General features: G+C 57.0%; 1 protein-coding gene across 1 annotated transcript; it reads right to left on the reverse strand.

Annotated features, from left to right (window-relative positions):
• Positions 1–1,587: 1,587 nt before the first annotated feature.
• Positions 1,588–19,584, reverse strand: LOC146766979 (maestro heat-like repeat-containing protein family member 6). Its single transcript, XM_085584742.1, has 15 exons — positions 19,485–19,584; positions 19,155–19,243; positions 18,194–18,673; positions 17,868–18,016; positions 17,469–17,616; positions 17,075–17,265; positions 16,855–16,992; positions 7,893–8,019; positions 7,595–7,732; positions 7,186–7,362; positions 6,899–7,054; positions 6,637–6,738; positions 6,175–6,277; positions 5,882–5,938; positions 1,588–1,832 (listed from the first exon to the last, which is right to left on the reverse strand). The coding sequence occupies exons 1-15, from the start codon at positions 19,582–19,584 to the stop codon at positions 1,606–1,608; spliced, it is 2,382 nt and encodes a 793-aa protein (XP_085440868.1). The 3' UTR covers positions 1,588–1,605.
• Between the last annotated feature and the right edge of the window lie 4,516 nt (positions 19,585–24,100).

The following is a 24,100-nucleotide window of genomic DNA, read 5'->3' on the forward strand; positions in this document are numbered from 1 at the left end:
TGTGCTGGCCCTGGGCCACAGCAGCTCCCAGCAAGCAGGAGGCAAATGCATCTTGCCAAGAGATGCAACACAGCAGGCAGGGAAGATGTGAAAAGTGAGCGTGTAAAGGCCTTTTAATTCACAGCTCCCACAGAGAGCTTTGGGGCTCACAGATGGACAGAGATGGTTCTGCTCACCCCTCTGTCCAAAGGGGGATGACACATGCTGCTGCAGGTGCTTGGGTTGGTCTCTGCAGGTTCAGGTGGATGCCAAACCTGCTCTTCACAGGCTTCTCCCTTCCCCTGCCCCTCTGCCAAGTCCAACGGGCCTCAAGGACCAAAAGGAGCACAGAGAGCCAAAGGGGGACACTTGCACCTGCCTCACTGGGAGCTCCATGGGAAGCACTTTCCTTGAGAAGCAAGCCCTTGTCCTCCAAATGCATTACCCCAAATGTGCAGCTTTTCTGCTCAACACCAACGCACCCTCAAGAAACGCTGGCAAGGCTGAAGGACTTCATGTCCTTTCAGCACAGGCACTCCAGCTCTAGCTGGTATTCCCCCAAGTGCCTTTCCACGTGGAGGCTCAGACGTGCAGCCCCAGGCCCTCTACAAACACAAGCTGCTCACTGCCTCTTCACCTGCCTCAACTCCTGCCTGCGCTCCCGGCACCAAGACCAGGTTGTTCCCAGGCAGAGCCCAGAGCCTTGCTCCCTCAGGACGCTCTTGCCAGCACCTTCCAGGCCTCTCCGCTGTGCACGCAGCGCTTTTCATGCCCGCTCCCAACAGGCTGTGGAAGGCAGAGCACAGCCTGGCTGCCTCTGCCACCAGCACGCCCCAAACACAGGCGGAGGAAGAAGCAGCAGGGGCTGTTTTGCGGCCATGCCCAAGAGAGACTGCAAGGGTGCCCTCCCTCTGCTCTCACTTGGTTGGCTTTCTGACTGGCTCCGAGCCTGGGGTGGCCATTCCTCACTTGTGGGGACCAGAACCACAGCCGGGATCCCGGCACTGCCTGACAGCGCTCCGGGCACTGGCAGGGTCGCGCGTCCCAGTCTCGGGCACCGCTCTGCTGCTTCGTTTGCCCTCAGGCACACCCAAAGCTCCCTGCTAAGCCCGGACGGTCGCTGGTTCTGCCCTCTCCCTGATCCTGTGCCGGCATGGAGCACTGCTGAGCTTTCAGGAAGCTATTCCTGAAAACTTCCAGCATTCCAATCTCCTTTGTCCTCCATGGAAGCTTGCCATGGAATCCCTCACAGCTGGCTTCAGAGCATACTCAGGTTGGCTCTTCCAAATTCCAGGGGCTCCAGGCTGCTCAGCAGGATCTGCAACTCCACAGAGTTGTGGAACTGCACCTTCAGCACAGGCACCATTCCAGCCTGATCTGCCCTCGTTCCTCTGTGTGTGTGTGCACAGAACAGGGCGTGGAAGAGAACAGCAGCAGGGGCCTGCGTGTCCCAGGGCCTGGGATTTGCGCCGCTTCAGCTCCACAGAGATGCGGGTAAAGGGGAGAAACCAAACTTTATTGATGGAAGGGAAAGGGAAGGGATGAGATGGGGGCAAAAGAAAGGGATTGGGCAGGGTCTGAGGGCTGGAGGGAAGGAGCTGTCAACAGGGAGGGGGAAGGCAGCAGCTATGGGAGCTTGCAGCAGGCGCAGCAGTGGCCAGCATCAGGTGTGCCTGGACGTCCAGTGACATTGAGTCCTGGTGCTCTCTTCACTGTCTCCTGGTACTCTGCTTGGGACCCTGGTTCTGTGAATCCAGCAGATGACCTTAGTTCTGCACATCTTTGTGCAAAAATTTCCTGAATTTCCAGGTTAGTGGAGGATGGGCTGTCATCTTCGCTTATGGCTTCAAGGGCTGGAAGACAGATAAAGTGGCACAGTCAGAGCCCAGAGGGCCACCCGGCGATTCTTCTGCTGAGGCCATCTCTCCCAGCTCTCGCCATGCCTAACAGAGATGAGGACCCAAGGGGATCAGCCGCAAGGCGCTGGTCACGAATCCCCCGACTGGCGTCCCTGAAATCTCTCTGAGCCCTGCTCACACCAGGCCTCGTCCACACCAGGAGCGAAGCTGGCTGCAGCCGGGACGGGCATTGCAGCTCCCTGGCCGTCACTGCAGCTCTCCCGGCCAGCCCCCGCTGACAGCCCGCTGCCCTGACTCACCCTGAGTGAGCACATGAAGCTCGGCTGGCTGTCCCTTCAGGTAGCGCCCGGCCGTCCCTGGGAACACAGAGCCTGTCAGGCCCAGCGGCACAGCTCCTGCCAGCGGCGCTGCCAGCCCTGTGCCCACACGGCCTCCTGGCCCGGCAGGGCTCAGCCCGGGCCCTGGCCGCTCGCTGCCGAACCCAGGGCACGGCTGCCAGAGGCGCCGGGCCCGGGTGGCGCTGCCGGGGCAGCAGGCGGGGCTGGGGCCGAGCTGCGGCGGGGCGGGGAGGGAGCCCGGGCTCGCGGCTCACCCAGGAACCTGAGGGCCGCCTCTCGCAGGGGCTCCTGTGGGCTCTCCAGGTAGGGCAGGGCCCGGCGCAGGAGCTCGGCCGCGCTGCTGCTGTCCTCTGCCAGCTGGAGAGAGCGGCAGCAGAGAAGGGTTGGCGCGGGCTCAGCCCCTGGGCCGGGCGCTCCCCGCGCCAGCCCCGGCCTCCCCTGCCCGCACAGCCCTGAGGCCCGGCCAGCAGCCGCAGGCGCCGGGCTCTGGAGGGGGCAGAGGGCCGGCTGCTGCCCGGGGAGCCACGGTGCCGCCCCGCAGCCCCGCCGGGCCGCGGCTCCATCGGCACCCGGCTGGGCCCGCAGGAGCCTGGAGCAGAGCCCGCGCGGCCTCGGACTGCAGTAGCGGGCAGGGGCACAGCTGCCAGCCCGCACACCGAGCACCGCGCTCAGGGGGCTTCTCCAGGCTGAGGCTGCGGCCTCCCGGCCTTCCTTACCAGGCACTCGGCAAACTGTGACAGCTGCTCCTTCTTCAGCAGCTTCTTGAGATTCCTCTTCTTCAGAAACTCAGTCACACCAAGCAGCGTTTCCCGAGAGGCCTGGAGAGCAGCAGGGACCCAGAGATGGCTCCACAGCCCAGGGCACAGGACCCGTGTCCCTGTGCCAAGGCCTGGAGGAGGCTGCAGCCCGCCAGGCGCCAGGGCAACAGGCAGCCCAGGCTCCCTCCCAGGGATCCAGCAGCATCACACAAAACCTCACCTTTGCCACACGCCGGTTCTCCTCATGGAGAACATTCCACAGGAAAGCAACTGGTGCCACAAGGAGTGGGTGGCATCAGGCAGCTCAGGGGAAGCTCCTCAGGAATGCTGTATCCTGAGGGAACACTCTTGGCCTTGACCTGTGGGCACCTGCAAAAGCTTCAAATCAGTTGCCTCAGCTTCCAGGGCCTCTCTTGGCCAGCATCCTGACGTGGATGCAGGACGGCTGCCAGGCACTGCTGGGACCCAGCGGGACAGGACCGGCTGTCTCGTGTCCACGCAGCAGCCCTGACACAGTCAGGGCCATCCCGAGAGCAGACAGACGCTCACGGGCCAGCAGAGAGGAGCAAGGAGCCCTGGGCTCCTCTCGGGGTATCTCAGCTGGGCTCGCTCCACCACACGCCCCCCTTGGAAGGCCTGCTGATGCCCAGCTGCCAGAAATGCCTACCTTGTGCTCTCCAAGATGCACAGGGAGAGCCAAGGAGCAGGACACCTTGGCAGGCAAACCTTCCAAGCCTTTTCTGAGGCCAGGCACACACCAAGATCAGCCAAGACTCTCCACCACACTGCCTGGCCCACCCAGCCCAGCTCTGTGCTGGCCCTGGGCCACAGCAGCTCCCAGCAAGCAGGAGGCAAATGCATCTTGCCAAGAGATGCAACACAGCAGGCAGGGAAGATGTGAAAAGTGAGCGTGTAAAGGCCTTTTAATTCACAGCTCCCACAGAGAGCTTTGGGGCTCACAGATGGACAGAGATGGTTCTGCTCACCCCTCTGTCCAAAGGGGGATGACACATGCTGCTGCAGGTGCTTGGGTTGGTCTCTGCAGGTTCAGGTGGATGCCAAACCTGCTCTTCACAGGCTTCTCCCTTCCCCTGCCCCTCTGCCAAGTCCAACGGTCCTCAAGGACCAAAAGGAGCACAGAGAGCCAAAGGGGGACACTTGCACCTGCCTCACTGGGAGCTCCCTGGGAAGCACTTTCCTTGAGAAGCAAGCCCTTGTCCTCCAAATGCATTACCCCAAATGTGCAGCTTTTCTGCTCAACACCAACGCACCCTCAAGAAACGCTGGCAAGGCTGAAGGACTTCATGTCCTTTCAGCACAGGCACTCCAGCTCTAGCTGGTATTCCCCCAAGTGCCTTTCCACGTGGAGGCTCAGACGTGCAGCCCCAGGCCCTCTACAAACACAAGCTGCTCACTGCCTCTTCACCTGCCTCAACTCCTGCCTGCGCTCCCGGCACCAAGACCAGGCTGTTCCCAGGCAGAGCCCAGAGCCTTGCTCCCTCAGGACGCTCTTGCCAGCACCTTCCAGGCCTCTCCGCTGTGCACGCAGCGCTTTTCATGCCCGCTCCCAACAGGCTGTGGAAGGCAGAGCACAGCCTGGCTGCCTCTGCCACCAGCACGCCCCAAACACAGGCGGAGGAAGAAGCAGCAGGGGCTGTTTTGCGGCCATGCCCAAGAGAGACTGCAAGGGTGCCCTCCCTCTGCTCTCACTTGGTTGGCTTTCTGACTGGCTCCGAGCCTGGGGTGGCCATTCCTCACTTGTGGGGACCAGAACCACAGCCGGGATCCCGGCACTGCCTGACAGCGCTCCGGGCACTGGCAGGGTCGCGCGTCCCAGTCTCGGGCACCGCTCTGCTGCTTCGTTTGCCCTCAGGCACACCCAAAGCTCCCTGCTAAGCCCGGACGGTCGCTGGTTCTGCCCTCTCCCTGATCCTGTGCCGGCATGGAGCACTGCTGATCTTTCAGGAAGCTATTCCTGAAAACTTCCAGCATTCCAATCTCCTTTGTCCTCCATGGAAGCTTGCCATGGAATCCCTCACAGCTGGCTTCAGAGCATACTCAGGTTGGCTCTTCCAAATTTCAGGGGCTCCAGGCAGCTCAGCAGGATCTGCAACTCCACAGAGTTGCGGAACTGCACCTTCAGCACAGGCACCTTTCCAGCCTGATCTGCCCTCATTCCTCTGTGTGTGTGTGCACAGAACAGGGCGTGGAAGAGAACAGCAGCAGGGGCCTGCGTGTCCCAGGGCCTGGGATTTGCGCCGCTTCAGCTCCACAGAGATGCGGGTAAAGGGGAGAAACCAAACTTTATTGATGGAAAGGAAAGGGAAGGGATGAGATGGGGGCAAAAGAAAGGGATTGGGCAGGGTCTGAGGGCTGGAGGGAAGGAGCTGTCAACAGGGAGGGGGAAGGCAGCAGCTATGGGAGCTTGCAGCAGGCGCAGCAGTGGCCAGCATCAGGTGTGCCTGGACGTCCAGTGACATTGAGTCCTGGTGCTCTCTTCACTGTCTCCTGGTACTCTGCTTGGGACCCTGGTTCTGTGAATCCAGCAGATGACCTTAGTTCTGCACATCTTTGTGCAAAAATTTCCTGAATTTCCAGGTTAGTGGAGGATGGGCTGTCATCTTCGCCTATGGCTTCAAGGGCTGGAAGACAGATAAAGTGGCACAGTCAGAGCCCAGAGGGCCACCCGGCGATTCTTCTGCTGAGGCCGTCTCTCCCAGCTCTCGCCATGCCTAACAGAGATGAGGACCCAAGGGGATCAGCCGCAAGGCGCAGGTCACGAATCCCCCGACTGGCTTCCCTGAAATCTCTCTGAGCCCTGCTCACACCAGGCCTCGTCCACACCAGGAGCGAAGCTGGCTGCAGCCGGGACGGGCATTGCAGCTCCCTGGCCGTCACTGCAGCTCTCCCGGCCAGCCCCCGCTGACAGCCCGCTGCCCTGACTCACCCTGAGTGAGCACATGAAGCTCGGCTGGCTGTCCCTTCAGGTAGCGCCCGGCCGTCCCTGGGAACACAGAGCCTGTCAGGCCCAGCGGCACAGCTCCTGCCAGCGGCGCTGCCAGCCCTGTGCCCACACGGCCTCCTGGCCCGGCAGGGCTCAGCCCGGGCCCTGGCCGCTCGCTGCCGAACCCAGGGCACGGCTGCCAGAGGCGCCGGGCCCGGGTGGCGCTGCCGGGGCAGCAGGCAGGGCTGGGGCCGAGCTGCGGCAGGGCGGGGAGGGAGCCCGGGCTCGCGGCTCACCCAGGAACCTGAGGGCCGCCTCTCGCAGGGGCTCCTGTGGGCTCTCCAGGTAGGGCAGGGCCCGGCGCAGGAGCTCGGCCGCGCTGCTGCTGTCCTCTGCCAGCTGGAGAGAGCGGCAGCAGAGAAGGGTTGGCGCGGGCTCAGCCCCTGGGCCGGGCGCTCCCCGCGCCAGCCCCGGCCTCCCCTGCCCGCACAGCCCTGAGGCCCGGCCAGCAGCCGCAGGCGCCGGGCTCTGGAGGGGGCAGAGGGCCGGCTGCTGCCCGGGGAGCCGCGGTGCCGCCTCGCAGCCCTGCCGGTCCGCGGCTCCATCGGCACCCGGCTGGGCCCGCAGGAGCCTGGAGCAGAGCCCGCGCGGCCTCGGGCTGCAGTAGCGGGCAGGGGCACAGCTGCCAGCCCGCACACCGAGCACCGCGCTCAGGGGGCTTCTCCAGGCTGAGGCTGCGGCCTCCCGGCCCTCCTTACCAGGCACTCGGCAAACTGTGACAGCTGCTCCTTCTTCAGCAGCTTCTTGAGATTCCTCTTCTTCAGAAACTCAGTCACACCAAGCAGCGTTTCCCGAGAGGCCTGGAGAGCAGCAGGGACCCAGAGATGGCTCCACAGCCCAGGCCACAGGACCCGTGTCCCTGTGCCAAGGTCTGGAGGAGGCAGCAGCCCGCCAGGCGCCAGGGCAGGAGGTAGCCCAGGCTCCCTCCCAGGGATCCAGCAGCATCACACAAAACCTCACCTTCGCCACACGCCGGTTCTCCTCTTGGCAATACAAGAAAAGTGGGAGCAAGCTCTGACACAAAATCTTCTTCATGGGCTTTTTTCCCTCATCCACTACCAAGTTCATCATCTTGTCAAAGAGTTGAATAGAGAGTAAGTGCACATTGCTGCTGTCCTTTAGAAAAGAAGAGGATAAGACCATTAAGGCCAATTATTCCAGGCTCACCAGAGAAAAAGTCTGAAAATCCATAAGGGAAAAGGGTATGCGGGCAGTCTGTGCCCATGGCTGTGGACACAGAGCCTTACATGGTCAAAGAGCAGGAGGAGTGCCTCAGCGAGCTTCGGGGCAGTGGTGCTGGATACCAGGATGCCTTTGTGCTGGAGGACATTTGTGAACACACAGAGGCTCATGCTGACCACCTCTCCATTTGCATCCCCCAGCAGCTCCAGAAGCCTTGGAGACAGAGGGTGCATTCTTCTGGCCTGTGCGGAACACAAGGCTGTGCTGGGAAGCCGTGGCCGGCTGCACGGCTAACACCGCCCTGGCACTGCAAGCCCACCCTGCTGCTGCAGGGCCCACAGGACAAAGGCCTGTCCCAAAGCACTGGGGCAGGTGAGGCAGGAGAGCTGGGAGCGGCTGCCTCAGCTCCTGAAGCCCTGCCAGCCCAAGGGGCTGCTTTGCCCAGCGCAGCTTCAGCCGCTGCCTCCTTCTCACCATCGAGGGATCCTTGCTGAGCACCACGAAGCCTCGCAGCGCCAGGCGACGCCGCTCCCTGCACTCGCTCCGCAGGTACCTTGACATCATCTCCAGAAGGCTGTCACCACATTCACTCAAGTCCAGGCACCCGAGGACCTGAAAGGCACAGGGCAGTGACAGGGGACCCGGCTGGCAGGAGCCCAGAACCGCACAGGGCGGGGCCCAGGCAGCAGCACAGGGCGTGGGCACCGTCCCAGGCAGCTGCGGCTGCGAGAGGGCAGAGAGCTGGGAGGCAGCAGAGCCAGGCAGCGCTGGCCAACAGTCTCATCTCCACCAGGAATGCCAGGAAGGGCAGATCCCAGCACGGCTCTTCCCTGCTCTGTGGCCGGAGCAGGTGGAATGCAATGTGGGAACAGTAGGGGATCAAGACATGGCACAACTCCCTGGCAGGGGGAAAAAGGCCGTGAGGTGGGAAGGCCAAACCTCTCCCAGGAGTGACTCACAGAGGTCTGGTCTTTCCCCAGCATCCCTGGAGAGGATGTGGGCGCTTTGTGAGGCGGCCCTTTCTGGGCACCCTCTTCTCCAAGGCTTTTCCAGTTCCCTTGGCCATCCCTCGGTGAAAAGGCCCTCTGGCCCATGACCGCAGGGACTGTGAGGGGCACCTGGGCACAGGGCAGAATTATTGGGGACCGTGGGGCGCAGGGGGTCTCACCTTGTATCGGGTCGTGGCTCTCCGGTATGGAGGCTCCGCCAATACGGTGGTAATAAGAATGCGTGCGCCACGGCAGGTTGTCTCTCAGGCGCTGCTTTATTCGCTGAGGGCTGGGTGTCAGGGAGCATCCGCAACCCGTCCGCTCGGCAAGGGAGCAGGCTCCGAGAGCCCCAAATAAGGGGTGGGGTAGGGCTTATAACAGGTGGAGAGTAGGAGGGACAGGGTACAAAGTGTCCAATAGGAATGGGGTTCGGAGGAGGAGTTGGGATGGAATAATTGGGGTACAGCAAATGGGGATGAGGGAAGGGGGCGATAACCGGGGAAGAACCAATTACAGACAGAGAACTTAGGAACATTCTGGAACTAAAGGCAAGTACAAAAATGATTGACATAAAGATGGGCATAACTGACAGTTACATAACATAAGGGGAGTGGTAGATTTGATGGGCAGCTTGGAGGCGGGAATCTATACAACAGCCTCCTCCCAAGGCATATTCGGGGGGGCTTTTCCCAAGTCCCCTACCACATCTCCCCCTTCTTTATTAATTAAATAAACATTCCCTAGAGTTTTAACTAACATCTTCTTAAAAATCGCTAAAGCAATAAAAATAATAAGAACGATAACTAAAATCCATAAAAGTCCTCTAATAATCGAGGCTGCCCATCCCAGGACGCCCCATTGAGATAGCAACTTGGTTGCAGGCTCCACAGCCGAAGTCTCAGTTTGTAGGTGCTGAACTTGCGTCTGGATCCGCTGGATGTTGGCTTGAATAGATTTTCTTCTCGATGTCAAGTTGAAACAGCACAGTCCTTCAAAGTCCTCACAGCTGTGGCCATGGGCTAACAGCAGAAAGTCTATTGCCGCCCGATTTTGGAGGGTGGCCTGCCTGGTCGTCTGTTCATCCGCCAAGAGATCAGAGAGGGCGGCGGACGATGCGTTGGCATGCTTTGCTATCCAGCACTCCAGGTGAGAAAGCTCACCGAGGGCTTTAGCAACCGCATACCACGGTAGGAAAATGGAAGCGGCAACCCTCTTTGTTTTTCCCCAATTGTAAATTTTGTCACCGCAATTTTGATCAAATTGGTCGTATGATCTTTTTCGTCTGGCCAATTGTCTCTCTTTCTTCCAATCCATAATTTGGGTTTTATTTGGAGTGAGGGTAGTAAGCTTGCCAAGGCTACACGGTCCTCCCTGGAGCCGAGATGGGATGCCTGACCATACTCTCTCCCCACAGACAAGAAACATCCCCCGGGGCAACGACTTGGGACGAATGGAGGAAACAGAGATAATTGGACTTGTATAGTTACACCAGCTAGCCGAATTGTATTTTTTGTTCAATGGCGTAACATCTTTTCTGTAGGTGTTTTTGGCCAAGTCAATTCCATGCCAATTCTGACTTGGCCTCTTGAAATAAAACTTTACACAGTAAGTGGCAGGAGAGGACCCCAACAGATCCAATTCTTGGGGCTCCTCTTTTGAATTTGGCAATATTTTCGTCCACGTGTCCCAAGTGTCGACCGGGTTAGGTCTCCTGCCCGTGGTTCGGAGCAGGTCGGAGTTGGAAACCGGCCAATCGTCGGCTACCAGAGGGACCCCCACCAGGCATGTGGACAACGGGTTGTCCACATTGCCCATGGCTAAACAGAAGTTCTCTTGCTGCAAGGACTTTGCCAGCGTTACCCAGACGTTTTCCTTCGGCTGTGGCACAATCCAGCCGTCCGCCGCCTGCAGCCACATGATGGTCAGAAGTGTGAGGCTTGCAGCCAGCCGGATACGTTGGGGCGTCCACTCTTGTGGGTTGTTGGTGGATGTTCTTTGGGCAGCCATCTCTTGAGGCTCGCTGTAACAAAAACATTTAATATAGGACTTATACTATGATTCTCCCCCAGCTCCCCCTTCTTTTATTAATAAAAGTACTAAAATGAATTGTGGGGTAGGCAATCAGGGGCAAAGGGACGGCGGGTAAGGTAAGTGGGTAAGGGGAAGGAAATAGGAGGGGATGGAGTTTGAGGGGAGTCATTGATCGGTGGGGGAAGGTAGCGTCTGGTAAGCAGCGTCCTTAGCACGATGTTGGGTGTCCGTTGTGACATCTTCTTTTTTCTTCGGCGCCAAGCGACCGTGGAGTCCGATGGCAATGAGGTAGGCGTTGTTGTAGTTCTCGTGGGAGGATCGGCGATGGTGCTGTCTTCTAAAAACGGCTTGATGTTTTTCCCCGGGACCCATTTCGGACCTTGGCCTGTTGAAACACAAGCGTACCCTCTCCCCCAAGTGATGAGTGGGTACGGGCCGCTGATCTGCTTAGTCTCAGGGTCCCGGATGAGCACTGGAGGCCGCTCTTTTAAGTGTGCCCGCGTATTGTTAAAAAAGTGCCTAAGTACAGGAGGGTCAGGCTCTTTTTCTGAGCAGTTGAGGAAGTTTAATACATAAAGTGCTTTACAGACCCTTTCCACAGGGGTCATCACTAGAGCGGCATCATGCTGTTGCTCAAGGAGTTTTTTAAGTTCTTTGTGGGTCCTCTCCACAATAGCCTGTCCTGTTGGATTATGGGGGATGCCAGTGGTGTGGGCAATCCCCCATTGTTGGAGGAAGTGGTTGAACCGGGCTGATGTAAACCCTGGCCCATTGTCCGTCTTGATGGCCTTAGGCACCCCGAGGGTGGAAAAGGCCATGAAGAGGTGCTTAATGACATCCCGGGTCTTTTCTCCAGTGTGGACAGAAGCAAAAACGGCGCCTGAGAAGGTGTCGACGGACACGTGCATGCACTTAAGTCGTCCGAATGGGTTATAGTGAGTAACATCTGTCTGCCACAGCTCCAATGCTCCCAGACCTCGGGGGTTGACCCCAGTGGGTAACGATGGTAGAGCGAAAGTCTGGCAGCTTGGGCATGTGGCGACAATGGATTTGGCTTGTGATAGAGATAGTTTGAATTGGCGAGTGAGCGCAGGCGCATTTTGGTGAAAGAACGCGTGGCTCAGCTTCGCCTGTGCAAAGGTGTCCGGCAAGTTTGTAGAAAGTGCAGGTGCAGTGAATGTGGCAGGCATGGCGAGTTGGTCCGCTCTCCGGTTGCCCTCGGCAATTGGGCCAGGCAGGTCTGTGTGAGCTTGGACATGCATTATGTGAAACAGTTTCTCCCGGTGGGAGATAAGCCAAATAAGATCCGAGAGCAGCTGAAATAATTTCTCGTTTTTGACTTCTTTGAGCAAGGCATGTTCAGCCCGCTCGGCTATCCCGGCGACATAAGCCGAATCTGTCACCAAATTAAATGGTTGTTGAAATTTTTTAAATGCTCTCACGACCGCAGCAAGTTCTGCGATCTGGGGGGAACCCTCAACTATCTGGATGTCAGACTCCCACTTCTGACTATCTGGGTCCTTCCAAGTGATCACCGACTTGTGGGATCTTCCCGACCCGTCGGTGAACACCGTGACAGCACCTTTAATTGGTATTTTACTTTTGAATGATTTTGGAGCCAGATATAGAGTATCTTTAAACAATTTGTGTTTAGGATAATGGATCGAAATTTGGCCAGGATAGCTATCAATTGAAATTTGCAAATTTTCATTTGTTTGGAGCAAAGATTCCAATTGTTCCAGATTGAAGGGTAAGTAAATGCATGCTGGGTCACACCCTGCGAGGGTCCGTAGACGGTGCCGTGCCTTGATAATAAGTTTTGCCATTAACTCTGCGGGAGTAGAGATCGTTTTGGAGGGCTGGTGCGGAAGGAACAACCACTCGATGATAAGGAGTGGGTCCTTCCGCCCAGCGTCCCACTGGAACAGCAACCCATGGAAGTTGGGACACTTACCCAGGATGGCAAGGTCCAGGGGAAGCGACCGATCGACCCGATGAGCCTGGCGGGACCTGATGGCATCCGCGACTCTCTCCAGGGCTCCTTTAGCGGCAGGTGTCAGCTCTTGCGGAGAAGCCAGGTCACCGTCTCCCCGGAGGAGGTTGAAGAGGGGCGCCAGCTCCTCCGTCGTGAGTCCCAGGAGAGGTCGGATCCAGGTGATGGTGCCACAGATCTGTTGCAGGTCCCGCAGTGTCTTCGGCTGGTCCTTGATGGTGACGGACTGGGGTACGATGGTCCTTCCCGTGATGATGAATCCAAGGTATTTCCATGGGGCCGTCAGCTGAATTTTCTCCTCTGCGATTTCAAATCCCGCAGATCTAATGGCTTTTACAGTCTTTGTTAACACAGTCTTTAAGTATGAAGATGTTTCCGCACAGATAAGCACGTCATCCATGTAATGTAGGATGACGGCCTCTGGAAACAGTCTCCGAATCGGGGATAAAACTTGCGCTACAAACGTCTGGCACAACACAGGGGAATTTTTCATTCCCTGAGGCAAAGTGGTCCACTGATAGCGCTTGTAAGGCTCCGCCCGATTGATGGAGGGGACGGAGAAGGCGAACCTGGGAGCATCTCCGGGATAAAGTGGGATGTTAAAAAAGCAGTCCTTGATATCGATGACTGTGAGCTGCCAATCCCGGGGAAGCATGGAAGGGGAGGGAAGGCCAGGTTGGAGTGGGCCCATGTCCTCGATGACTTCGTTGACCCTGCGCAGGTCTTGGAGCAGGCGCCACCTGTCTTTGCCAGGTTTCTTTATTACAAAGACAGGTGTGTTCCAGGGACTGGTGGAAGGTATTAAATGCCCTTGGCGTACCTGCTCCTCTACCAAGTTGTTGAGCGCTATTAATTTTTCTTCTGGAAGGGGCCACTGGTCCACCCACACCGGATCATCAGTTTTCTAATTCAGCGGTGGGGAGGTGCGCTCCGCAGTGGCCCATACTAAAAATCCCACGCAGGGCAAGGAATGTCCAGACGGGCACCCCACTGGGACAAAACATCCCTTCCCAACAGCATAATATTCGATGAGACGACAAAGGATCTCACCGTGGCTATTTGTCCCTCCGGGCCCTCCACGCTTACCAGATGTCGGCTACGAAGGGAATTGACCGCTCCACCCACTCCAGAGATAGTGCCACAAGGGGACACCAACTCCCAGTCGCGAGGCCACTTTGCCCTGGGAATGATGGTGACATCTGCTCCGGTGTCTGCCATCAGTTTGAGCACTATGGACTTCCCCTGTTGAGAGATGATGGAATCGATTAATGGTCTTTCTCGGCATACATTTTGGGTGAGGAAGACACATTTGTCCCCCCCACCCTGGTCCTGATCGAGTTTGTCGGCTGTGCTGTCCAAAATATACATTAGGGCGAGAGGAACTCCCTTCTCCAGTGTAAATGGCGGGCTGTGACATGCAACGGAGAACGTCACCTCGAACCCCGGTGGAAAGCACACCACTTCTGGAAAGATGTCAAGTTCCAGGGGTGTGTGCCTGCTATCGCCAAGTATAAGGACGGTGGTATCATGGCCGGAGTAAGGGGGCTCCAGGAACCCTGCGGAGACGCGTACCAGGTCCTCATCCCTAAAGGTGACGTTGACTGAGCTGGAGAGGACCCGGCGGCGGCCAGTATCTAGATTGTCTGTCCTTCGGAAGAGGCGGAGTCCGTCCTCTGGGCTCCGCCAATCCGCTGAAACTGGCCGCTGGGCCACTGGTCCTCCCGGATGGTAGGGAGGCCAGGGCGCCGTGAGGGGCCACTTGGTGTCCTTGCGCGGCCCCTCCTCGCGCTCCGCGGCCCGTTTCCCGCCGGTGGATAGGGCTGTGGCGGGGGGTTCCTGGGAGCTGGTCTTGGGGAGGGAGCATATTGATGGTAATAACGGTCGGGGGGCCAATGGGGACAGTTGGCTTGAATGTGCCCCATCTGACCGCACCCGAAACACCGTATAGTGTTCATATTGAGCATCGCCTCCCCCACTCCCTTACTCACGGCCAAGGCGACGGTGGTTTCAGTCGACGTCGCTTTGGCGCAGGCTTCCACCATTTTAGCGATGGTCGGCTCGGGGTCCTGAGGCAACGTGTGTAAGATTTTCTTTGTCTCTTCGGCCGCGTTGGTAAAGGCCATCTTACGCAGGAGCTCCTCTCTTGCAGCCGTATTGTCAATCTGTCTGTCGATCGCCTCCCGCAGGTGGTCGACGAACTTGATTAAAGACTCGTCAGGTGCTTGTATTATGTTAGAAAAGCTTTGGAGGGGTTTCCCCCCATCTGGTATTTTTAGGAGAGCAATCCAAGCAGCCTCTCTGATGTCATTGAGAAGGTCCAGTGGCAGCAAAATCTGGTCCTCTGGCCTGCTCAGATCGCCCTCCCCCGCCAAAGCTTCAAGTCCTTCCTCTCCCTCTCCTAGTGTGGCTGCCAGGCTGTACTTTTTGAGGAGAGGTTTTAGTAACTTTTTCCACTGGACCTCCCACAGTAACAGTTCAGTCGGTGTAAACAGCGATTTCGCAATGTACCGGAGGTCGTGGGGAACAAGTGTATCTCCAGAAAAGGTAAGGTCCAAAACATTCTTAAAAAATGGCGAGTCTCTCCCATAATCTTTTGCTGCCTTACGGAGCTCTTTAATCTCAACATAAGGCAGCTGGTCCCACTGTGGCCTTCCCCCTCTACCCCGAGTCACGGGTGCCGCGAAGAGTTCCAAGGCCTTAGCGAACTCCACATCCCCCTCTTCGATCGCCTTCTCCCTTATCCGGGCCCACCCTTTCCCCGGCCGATGTGCGGGCCGGGGGCTGTCGCTGTCCTCATCCTCCGAGGAGGATGAGGCAGGACGGGCTAGGGCCCTGAGCCTCTCCCTGACCGAGGGGCCCCGGTGATGAGAGGCCCGGCAGGCCAAGATGGCCTGCTTCCGGTCAGGCCGACTTCCGGTTCCGGTGGCGTGGGAACCGGAAGTGGCTGGGGAGGGGGAGGGGCGTCCGGGCCCACCCACCAAGGCGTGGCCCACCCCCCCGGGGGTCCCACCCACTGGGGCGTGGTCATTGGGTGGGCAGGTCCCTCCCACTGGGGGTGTGGTCACAGGGGCCAGAGGGGTGGATCCCGACGCCGGGGCGATCGACGCTGGAGGAGGGGGAGGACCTGATGCAGGGGCGGCACCCGACGAACGAGGTGGTGGAGGTGGGGGTGGCTGAGTAATGGCGGGAACAAGGTGTCTTGGGAGGCCATTTTCTGTCTTGTCTGAAGGCGACTCGGCCATGTGGCCGGCGCCATTTTGTTCTTCATGTCCCTTATGGGGACAAGGTTTCTCTATAGAACAAAAGGCGTTTGAACAGGGAGAACTGGGGAGCGGGACACGGGACTCGGAATGGCCCATACGGGGATGGCCAGTCCCAGCATGAGAGAGGGACAGGGTGGATTGGGGAACAGCAGGGAGTCGGCAGCAGCCCTGTGCCTCAGTGCGGCAGGGTCTGTCGCCCGATCCACCCTTAGGGGAAGCGGGGGTAGGAACGGGGGAATCGGAATGAGGGGTAGGAGAACTGGGTCCCAAGCATTCCTGCTTTTTATTAAATAATGTAAAAATAGAATGAAAGAGAGGAAAGAAATGTCCCACCCTAAAGTTCCCCTTAACTTGTAAATCATATAACAATCTCCCATCTTTACCCCAAAATGGAATAGAATTAAAATCCTCCCTGTGTGTATCAGGGAGGTGATCGAAAATAAAATTAACAAAAGATTTCAACTGCCCTTTTTTAAAAGAAACATTCCCCAAGACAAGGGACGCTTTAACTTGGGAGTAAAAGTCCTGCCGGATCGGGGAGAGGCGGTTGCCCATTTCCCCGACTAACAAAAGCCCCAGGAAGCAAAGGAGAAAAGAAAAGAAAAGAGGCTGGGTCGGTGCCCGCAGAGGGGGGCAAAATACTCACAAATCCAGATGGACCGCAGCCGAAAGAAAAGGTGCCTCGCTGGGGTGGTGCAGGCGCTGCGAGTCTCCGCGGCTTGGGCGCTCCACCGGAGCGGCGGTTTCCAAGCAGAGGAGGTGTTCGCAGCCCACGGAGTGAGCGGTCTCCTAAAACGAAGCTCGCACGCTGGTGGACCAGCTCCCGAACGGCGCTTGAAATCCGACTAAGAGCGGGTCACGGATCCTGTCTCTTTGCGGAGACGCTCCCGTGTGACACCCGGGTGGTGTCAACGTGTTCGGGTGCCAGTTGTATCGGGTCGTGGCTCTCCGGTATGGAGGCTCCGCCAATACGGTGGTAATAAGAATGCGTGCACCACGGCAGGTTGTCTCTCAGGCGCTGCTTTATTCGCTGAGGGCTGGGTGTCAGGGAGGATCCGCAACCCGTCCGCTCGGCAAGGGAGCAGGCTCCGAGAGCCCCAAATAAGGGGTGGGGTAGGGCTTATAACAGGTGGAGAGTAGGAGGGACAAGGTACAAGGGGTCCAATAGGAATGGGGTTCGGAGGAGGAGTTGGGATGGAATAATTGGGGTACAGCAAATGGGGATGAGGGAAGGGGGCGATAACCGGGGAAGAACCAATTACAGACAGAGAACTTAGGAACATTCTGGAACTAAAGGCAAGTACAAAAATGATTGACATAAAGATGGGCATAACTGACAGTTACATAACATAAGGGGAGTGGTAGATTTGATGGGCAGCTTGGAGGCGGGAATCTAGACAACAGCCTCCTCCCAAGGCATATTCGGGGGGGCTTTTCCCAAGTCCCCTACCACATCACCTGGCCAGCAGACCCACGGCATAGTGCTGGGTGTCAGCACACAGCAGCGTGTCCCAGCCACGCTTGCGCTCCATAGCCACCAGCACATGGTCCCACTGCAGTCGGCAGAGCAGAGCCTTCATGGCCCGCACTGCAAACCTGTGTGCAGAGCAAAGGCCAGGTCACACTGGGAGCGCTGGCGCTGGCCACAAGGGCACGGAAAGGACAGGGGGACTGGGACCTGTTGGGCTTGCTGGGAAGGCGGTGTTCCTCCCAGCATGCTCTCCAGAATGTAGCAACTTCTTCTGGTGGTATCTGCTGTGTGGTGATGACAACATGGAAGAGCAGAGCCACAAAGAGGCGGGAGGAATAAAGGTTCATTGCCTCGTGGCACTCGGGCACCTGGAGAATCACCCAGAGCCCCAGAGTTGCCTGCAAAAGAAGCAGCCCAAGGCAGCGCTCAGTGCCGAGGTGTCCATGGGGCAGGGCCCAAGAGCCGACACAGGGGGAGCAGCGGGCCTGGTGCCCCCTGAGCCTGCCCCTAGCCCAGGTTTCAGCCCAGCAACTGAGGCATGGAGAGGATGGAGAGCTGCTGGCAACCTGGGGGTGAGCAAAGGCCAGTTCCAGAAACTCACAGCCAGGGCAAAGACATCCTCCTTGTCCCCATCAGAGGTGCACATGCTGTGCAGAGGCCAGTTCTCCATCACACAGAGCAGCGTTGGCAGCACCTTTTGCACTGTGGCACTCGACGAGCCTATGGTTCTCCACATCATTGCAGCGGCTCTGTGGGATCAGAGCTCTGTGTCAGGGACATCTCAGTCACAGCACCATGCCCTGTGCACCCGTGACAGAGCCCAGGTGACAGAGCCTTGAAGGGCATGGGGGGAGTACTGGCAGCAGGCTCAGCAAACAGAGGGGCCCGAGGCTCCTGGGCCTCTCTGCCTGTCTGGCAGAGCCCATTGGACAGGCTGTGCAGGGCCGTGGGCCCTAAGGGCTGCTGAGCCCTAAGCTCTCAAGGCTCGTGGGCCCCGTACCTGTCACACGTTGGGGCACAGTGCAGGAGGGTCAGCACCACGTCAGCAGGGTGTTCTTCTGCCAGCCTCACAATGTCAATCTGCAGCCAGGCATCCACAGTGACTTGGGACATGAGACTCTGGTGGATGTTCTTCACCTTGGCTGGCACCTGGAGGAAGCATGGAGGAGAGATGGAGCGTTGTCCAAGGGAACAACTTCCCCAAGTATTTCAAAGAAGTGCTTCCCTTCTTCCACACTGTGCTGGCCTCAAAGGCTGAGGCGGCCCAGAGCTTTGAGGGGACACACGATCCTGGGAGGCCGCCAGGCCTGGCCCCAGGCTGCTTACCTGCTGTGGCTGAGAAGAAACACAAGGCTCCTTGAAATAGTCGAATATGAGTTCCTGACTCAGAGTGCGAGAGGGCATGGTGTCAGCATTTGCGATGCCCTGAGTGCGTCTGGTTTTGGCGTTTGTCATGTCCACATCCTCAGTCAGTGCCATGTCAGCCTTTGCCCTCTGGTCATTCCTTGCAGCCTCAGAGTCTTCTGAGGGCTCCGCTGGATCTGGGCTGGTGGCAGTATTTGTGATGCCCTGAGTCTCTTCACTGTCGGTGTTTGTGATGGCCACATCCTCAGTCATTGACGGGACAAGAGCCTTTGTCCAGGTTTCAGTCACTGAGGTGTCAGAGTTCTCTGAGCACTCAGGCGAATGTGGGCTGACATCAGGCTCAGCCTGGAGCTCGGTCAGCCCCGACTCAGGCTCGGCCGGGCCCTCAGCTGCTGCGCTGCCTGTCTTCCTACGTCGAATGCGCGGGAACTTCCAGAACGCCTGCAGGAGAACAAAGGAAATGGAAGCCAGGGATGTTCCATGGAGTGCTCCAGGCATGGTGCTGGGCTGAGCAGTGACAGCAGGCCCAGCCCAGGTGGGGATGGCTGCAGGCACCTTCAGGGTTTTGCGGAAGCGGCCACGGGCAGGTTCCTTCTCTTCTGTGCGGTCCAGGGCTGCATCTGGCAAAGAGCGAGCGCAGCCAGAGCTGAGGGGCTGCGGGACAGGCCGGAGAACACAGCCCAGCCCTGCACACCCCAGGCAGGGACAGCCCCAGGATGCCCCAGGGGATGGAGCACAGACACTGCGGGGTGTCTGCCAGGGCCCTCTTCCCTCCTGTCCATGGGCAGGTCCCCAGGGGATGGGATGGGATGGGATGGGATGGGATGGGATGGGATGGGATGGGATGGGATGGGATGGGATGGGATGGGCAGGGCCAAGCTGGCTGCAGGCATCATCCCTGTGGCCCAGCTCTGCCACTCACCGTCCTCCAGTGGCTGGAATTGCTCTGGGTTTTCATGCTGTTGTGCTGGCGCAGCTTCAGGGCTTTTCTTTTTTTTCCCCCTGAACACACTGAACAAGCCGAGAAATCTGCTCGCCATGCCAGAGTCTGCTATCGAGGGCACCTGCAAGAGAGATGGCTCGGGAAAGCTCCAAGTCAACAAGTCCTCAAGGGCACCTACAAAAGAAAAGCCTCGGGAAGGCCACGGGCTGCCAAGTCCTGTGGTCTTGCCATGAGGTCACCTGTAGGAGTAAAGCCTCAGAAAAGCTCCGGGTCAGGCAGGAATGAGCGCGCTGTGCGGGGGCTCCTCACGGCACCACTCTGTCCCGTCCTCTCCGGTCGCCTGCTCCGAGCAGAGTGGCGTACTCTGGTCACTGCCAGCTCCTATGTCAGCACGTGTCACAAAGGCCATCTGTCCCGTTCTATGCCATAGTGACCATGCTGCACCATGTCACAAAGGGGGCCCCTTGCACACACTGCCACCTGCCCTGGGGCCACGCCCTGCCCAGCCAAAGTGGCCCAGGTTGGCAGGAATCCCTGGCCCCAAGTGTCTGAGACAGCCCAACAGGATCTTTAGGAAGGGCTCAGACCATCAGCAAATGCTGCCCTGCTCTGCGGGTGCAGGGCAGCAGAAGGAGCCCCCAGGGCTGCCGACGCAGCCGCGCTAGGAAGGGCAGGGGACTGTTGCAGATGATAGATAAATATGATGGTTCCTAAATAGTACAGCTACGATGAGAACAGTTCTCCCAGCTAGCCGGATGACAGCCCTGCCTTTAGATGAGTCCTGGGGTAAAATGGACTGTTCCATCCCACTCCCCAAAAGATGTATGGTTCATCCCTCACCTCTGGACCTTCCCCTAAAACATTAGTGCATGTAACCCCATTGGATATGCCTCATCCCAACCCACCTTGAAGCTCTCCTGATAAGGGGGCTTCGAGGGACCACGCGGCCTCTTGGAAATTCCTCCCCTCCTGGAACCTCTTTCCCTCCCTTGGAGCTTCCCCTCTCCTAAACCCTCCTTTTGTCTGTCCCCTCCCCAACCCTCTCAGGCGTCGCCACGTGCTGCGCCTGGGAGCACGAGGCAGGACCCTCCTGCACCCCCAATAAACCTCTTTCCCCAAGAGCAGACTTCCGAGATCTCTGCCTCCATCCATCCACACCGTGCTGGAGCGTGGTATTTTCCTCAGGGGACCTTCCATGGAAGCTGCCACGGCCTCCTCGGGACGCGTCCCGGCCCCGTGGCCATCCTAAAGCCGTGGGTGTGGCCCGCACAAGGAACTGTGGGCCAGGGCAGGAATGCTGCTCTGAGCCCTGGGGCCCGGGGAACGCTGACACCAGCAGCTGTGGCAGAGTCCCCACCCAAGCAGACCTGCCAGCCCCCGAGCCCTGGCAGGGCTGGTGCCCGTCTCCTGCCCCAGAGACCTGTGCCCCTTGGGGGGCTTTGTGCCAGAGGGGGCCACAGCCACGTGCACTGGGGGCTGTGCTCCTGCCTGCAGGGGCTGTTGGCAGGAGCACCTGGAGCAACTGCGGGCAACAATGAGCAGATGGCAAAATGGTTAACCCTGCCCCGGTATAGAGATCTAAGTGGCCAATAAAGTACAGCTCCCCCCTCTTGTTCCCTGCAGCACAATCAGGACCGTGAACACAGTCACAGCTATTCTTTCTGCACCCCATAACCAAGGCTGTGCCAAACTACAGATGCTGCCTTCAAATGGACTCAAATTCCAGCAAAGACCTCTCACCTCCCAGACAACTCCTTCCCCAACCCATCTCCAGCACCAACACCCGGCAAACACCGCACCAAGGCCCTCAACAGCCCGCCAGGACCCCCAGCTGTCCCCATCCCTCCACTGAGCTTTCCCTCCCTCCAGCAGATACTCTGGCTCCCTGCACGTGCCGTGGGATGGCACTCAGGAGGATCTGCTCCAAGGCCTTCCCCGGCAGCAAGCTCAGGCTGCCAGGCCTATGGATCCTGGATCATCCTTCCCACCGAGCCTTCCATTGGCACGGCTCTTCCACTGACACATCTGCGCTCAGCTGGGACTACTCCGCTCACTCAGGGCTGCTGGGAAAGGATGGAGAGCAGCCTGACAAGCTCTTTCTCCAGCTCCCTCTGTGCTCTTGGGGAAGGTAGAACATTCCACAGGAAAGCAACTGGTGCCACAAGGAGTGGGTGGCATCAGGCAGCTCAGGGGAAGCTCCTCAGGAATGCTGTATCCTGAGGGAACACACTTGGCCTTGACCTGTGGGCACCTGCAAAAGCTTCAAATCAGCTGCCTCAGCTTCCAGGGCCTCTCTTGGCCAGCATCCTGACGTGGATGCAGGACGGCTGCCAGGCACTGCTGGGACCCAGCGGGACAGGACCGGCTGTCTCGTGTCCACGCAGCAGCCCTGACACAGCCAGGGCCATCCCGAGAGCAGACAGACGCTCACGGGCCAGCAGAGAGGAGCAAGGAGCCCTGGGCTCCTCTCGGGGTATCTCAGTTGGGCTCGCTCCACCACACGCCCCCCTTGGAAGGCCTGCTGATGCCCAGCTGCCAGAAATGCCTACCTTGTGCTCTCCAAGATGCACAGGGAGAGCCAAGGAGCAGGACACCTTGGCAGGCAAACCTTCCAAGCCTTTTCTGAGGCCAGGCACACACCAAGATCAGCCAAGACTCTCCACTCTTATAAATTGTGACACGGCAATTTGAAGTGTCTTAATTCAATAAAGCAATTTTATTTAAAATTAGCAAGCGAGTAAGGCAGGCAAAAATTCAGCGCTGGGCGGCCAGGGGGTCTCCTGCTCCACCAACGGCACGCAAAAATGTTCTGTCCCAACCTTCCTTTTATCCCCCCTTTTCTCCTTGCAGACGTGACTCTCCAAATGTAGTCTGAGTCTGGTCGTTGTGATAGCTTCTAAGTCTCTTCTTTTGAGATACAGCAAGCAGACCAGATACACACAGCCCAGGACTTTAATCTCAACCTCCTTATCACCTTGTAAGCAAATAAGCATTTCAAAGACACACCAGTACATTCTTAGCCACTATCTTATGCAAAACAAATTAGGTTAACATACCACAGTACATTCTTATGCAAACTAAGACAAGCAAGCATATTACAGTGAACAAATTATCTTCTACTTATCTCAATTTCCCCCTTTTCTTGTTCATCTTTATTTTGTTCACTGAATCTTTGTAACTCCTGGTGACTTAGTATTAGGGTCTCATCTACATTGTGTATGGGTTCATATTTTGCCCTAATGAGCATTAAATGTGCTGCCTCTAATCATCCCTTTACTATTTTTATTGCCTTATTGAAGATGCATGGCCCAAAGTTCAGTCCTAATATTATCAGTATCAGAGGTCCTGCAAGGGTGGATAGCAAGGTAGTTAACCAAGGAGATTGATTGAACCATGATTCATACCAACTTTGCTGTGCCTCTCTTTCCCTCTTTCTCTGCTCTAATCTTCTCCTTAATTCTGCCATGGTGTCTGTAACAATTCCAGTATGATCAGCGTATGCACAGCATTCCTCCTTTAGGGCTACACATAATCCCCCTTGTTGTAATAATAGCAAGTCTAAACCCCTTCTGTTCTGCAACACTACCTCAGATAGGGACCTTAATGATTTTACCAACCCATCGATGGCCTGCTCAATTTTACTCAGATCTTCATCTACTGAAATTCTTAATGCTTTAAATTCCTTTTGTTGATTTACTAGGGATGCCACCCCAGTTCCAGCTTCTATTCCCCCAATGGTAAGGAGAGTTGCAATAGTTAGGGCAGTGAGGGGTTCCCTTTTTATTAGATGGTGTTCTGGCACAGTTTGTTGTTCATATATGTAGTCACTTGTATGGTAGGTAATTCTGGGCATAATCGTTACCTGGATGCAGTAGTCTTGGCTTGGATTAAACAGTTTCAGTGAGATGCACGGTGTGACACCCAGAGTGTTACATACCCACTTAGTGTTAGCTGCTGGCAATAGCCAGTCAGCCGGTTTCTTTCCACCTGTTTCTATTACTCCACAAAGGTATTCTCTTTGTGTTGGGATTTTTCCTATGCATCTCCCTTTCCCTGTTACCTGAGCCAAGGTAAGCCCCGGTGTTGTCTCTTTACCCTTTTTCCAAAAACACTGATTCGGATTAGTTCCATTCACTCTCCTGGGCTTTGCAGTGACCCCTATGGCTTCATAAAATGGGGGTCTTAAATTATAGCACAGCCAACAGTCTTCCGTCAGTTTTGGGTTGGTTCTATTTAGGACACCATAACTTGCTTTCATAACCTTCCAGAGTATATTACCTTCCTGGGTTTTTTCCTGTTCGTCTCCTGGAGTGTTTTCATTCTGAATTTTATTCTGGGTCTGATCCCTTTCTTTTGTTTGGTTGGCTAAAACAACCTTCTTTTCTAATAACACTGGGTTTGGCCCTACAGGTTCAGGATCAGGGGGCACAAGTTCCTTCTTTATAAATATTAAGCTACCAAAATTGCCAAAATCAGCCGAATATAAGCGAACGCCCCAAGTTTTTCCAATTAACCATATACTATCCTCTGGCCTTAATGCAGTAATTTGTATATTCCTGCAAATATTTTCTGGGGGTTTATGACCTGTCCAGTAGCTGGGAGGAATACAACCATCTGGCTTCCAGACCACCTTAATGTATGGATCAGGAGTGGGGGGGTCCCATGTACCAGCTATTGTTTCACAACCCCAATATGCACAGTAATATTGTCCAGGACTATTGCAATACCCTTTACCAGGATTTGAAGCAGGACACATATAAAACGATGAAACCCAATGGGAACCCCAACCAGTACCTAAGGATGCCACAGGTAACTGGAAAGTGGGAGCTCCAGCTGTAGTATTGCTCCTTATAACTCGTGAATCCTCCCATCTTCCTAAAGTCCACTTAAAAGGTTCATGAGTAGTTACTTCCGCAGTATTACAA

Source organism: Lonchura striata, chromosome 7, assembly GCF_050655825.1.
Source record: "Lonchura striata isolate lonStrDom1 chromosome 7, ASM5065582v1, whole genome shotgun sequence".
Lineage (NCBI taxonomy): Eukaryota > Metazoa > Chordata > Aves > Passeriformes > Estrildidae > Lonchura > Lonchura striata.

What these genes read in the sequence shown, in the direction of transcription:
- LOC146766979 (XM_085584742.1), bottom strand. Translation starts at nt 19,584, where the DNA reads ATGGCCTTTGTGACACGTGCTGACATAGGAGCTGGCAGTGACCAGAGT. An exon ending in TCAGCAAGGATCCCTCGATG is followed by an intron (nt 7,363 to 7,594) that starts GTGAGAAGGAGG and finishes TGTTCCGCACAG; the next exon opens with GCCAGAAGAATGCACCCTCT. An exon ending in GCTTCATGTGCTCACTCAGG is followed by an intron (nt 1,833 to 5,881) that starts GTGAGTCAGGGC and finishes TCTGTCTTCCAG; the next exon opens with CCCTTGAAGCCATAAGCGAA.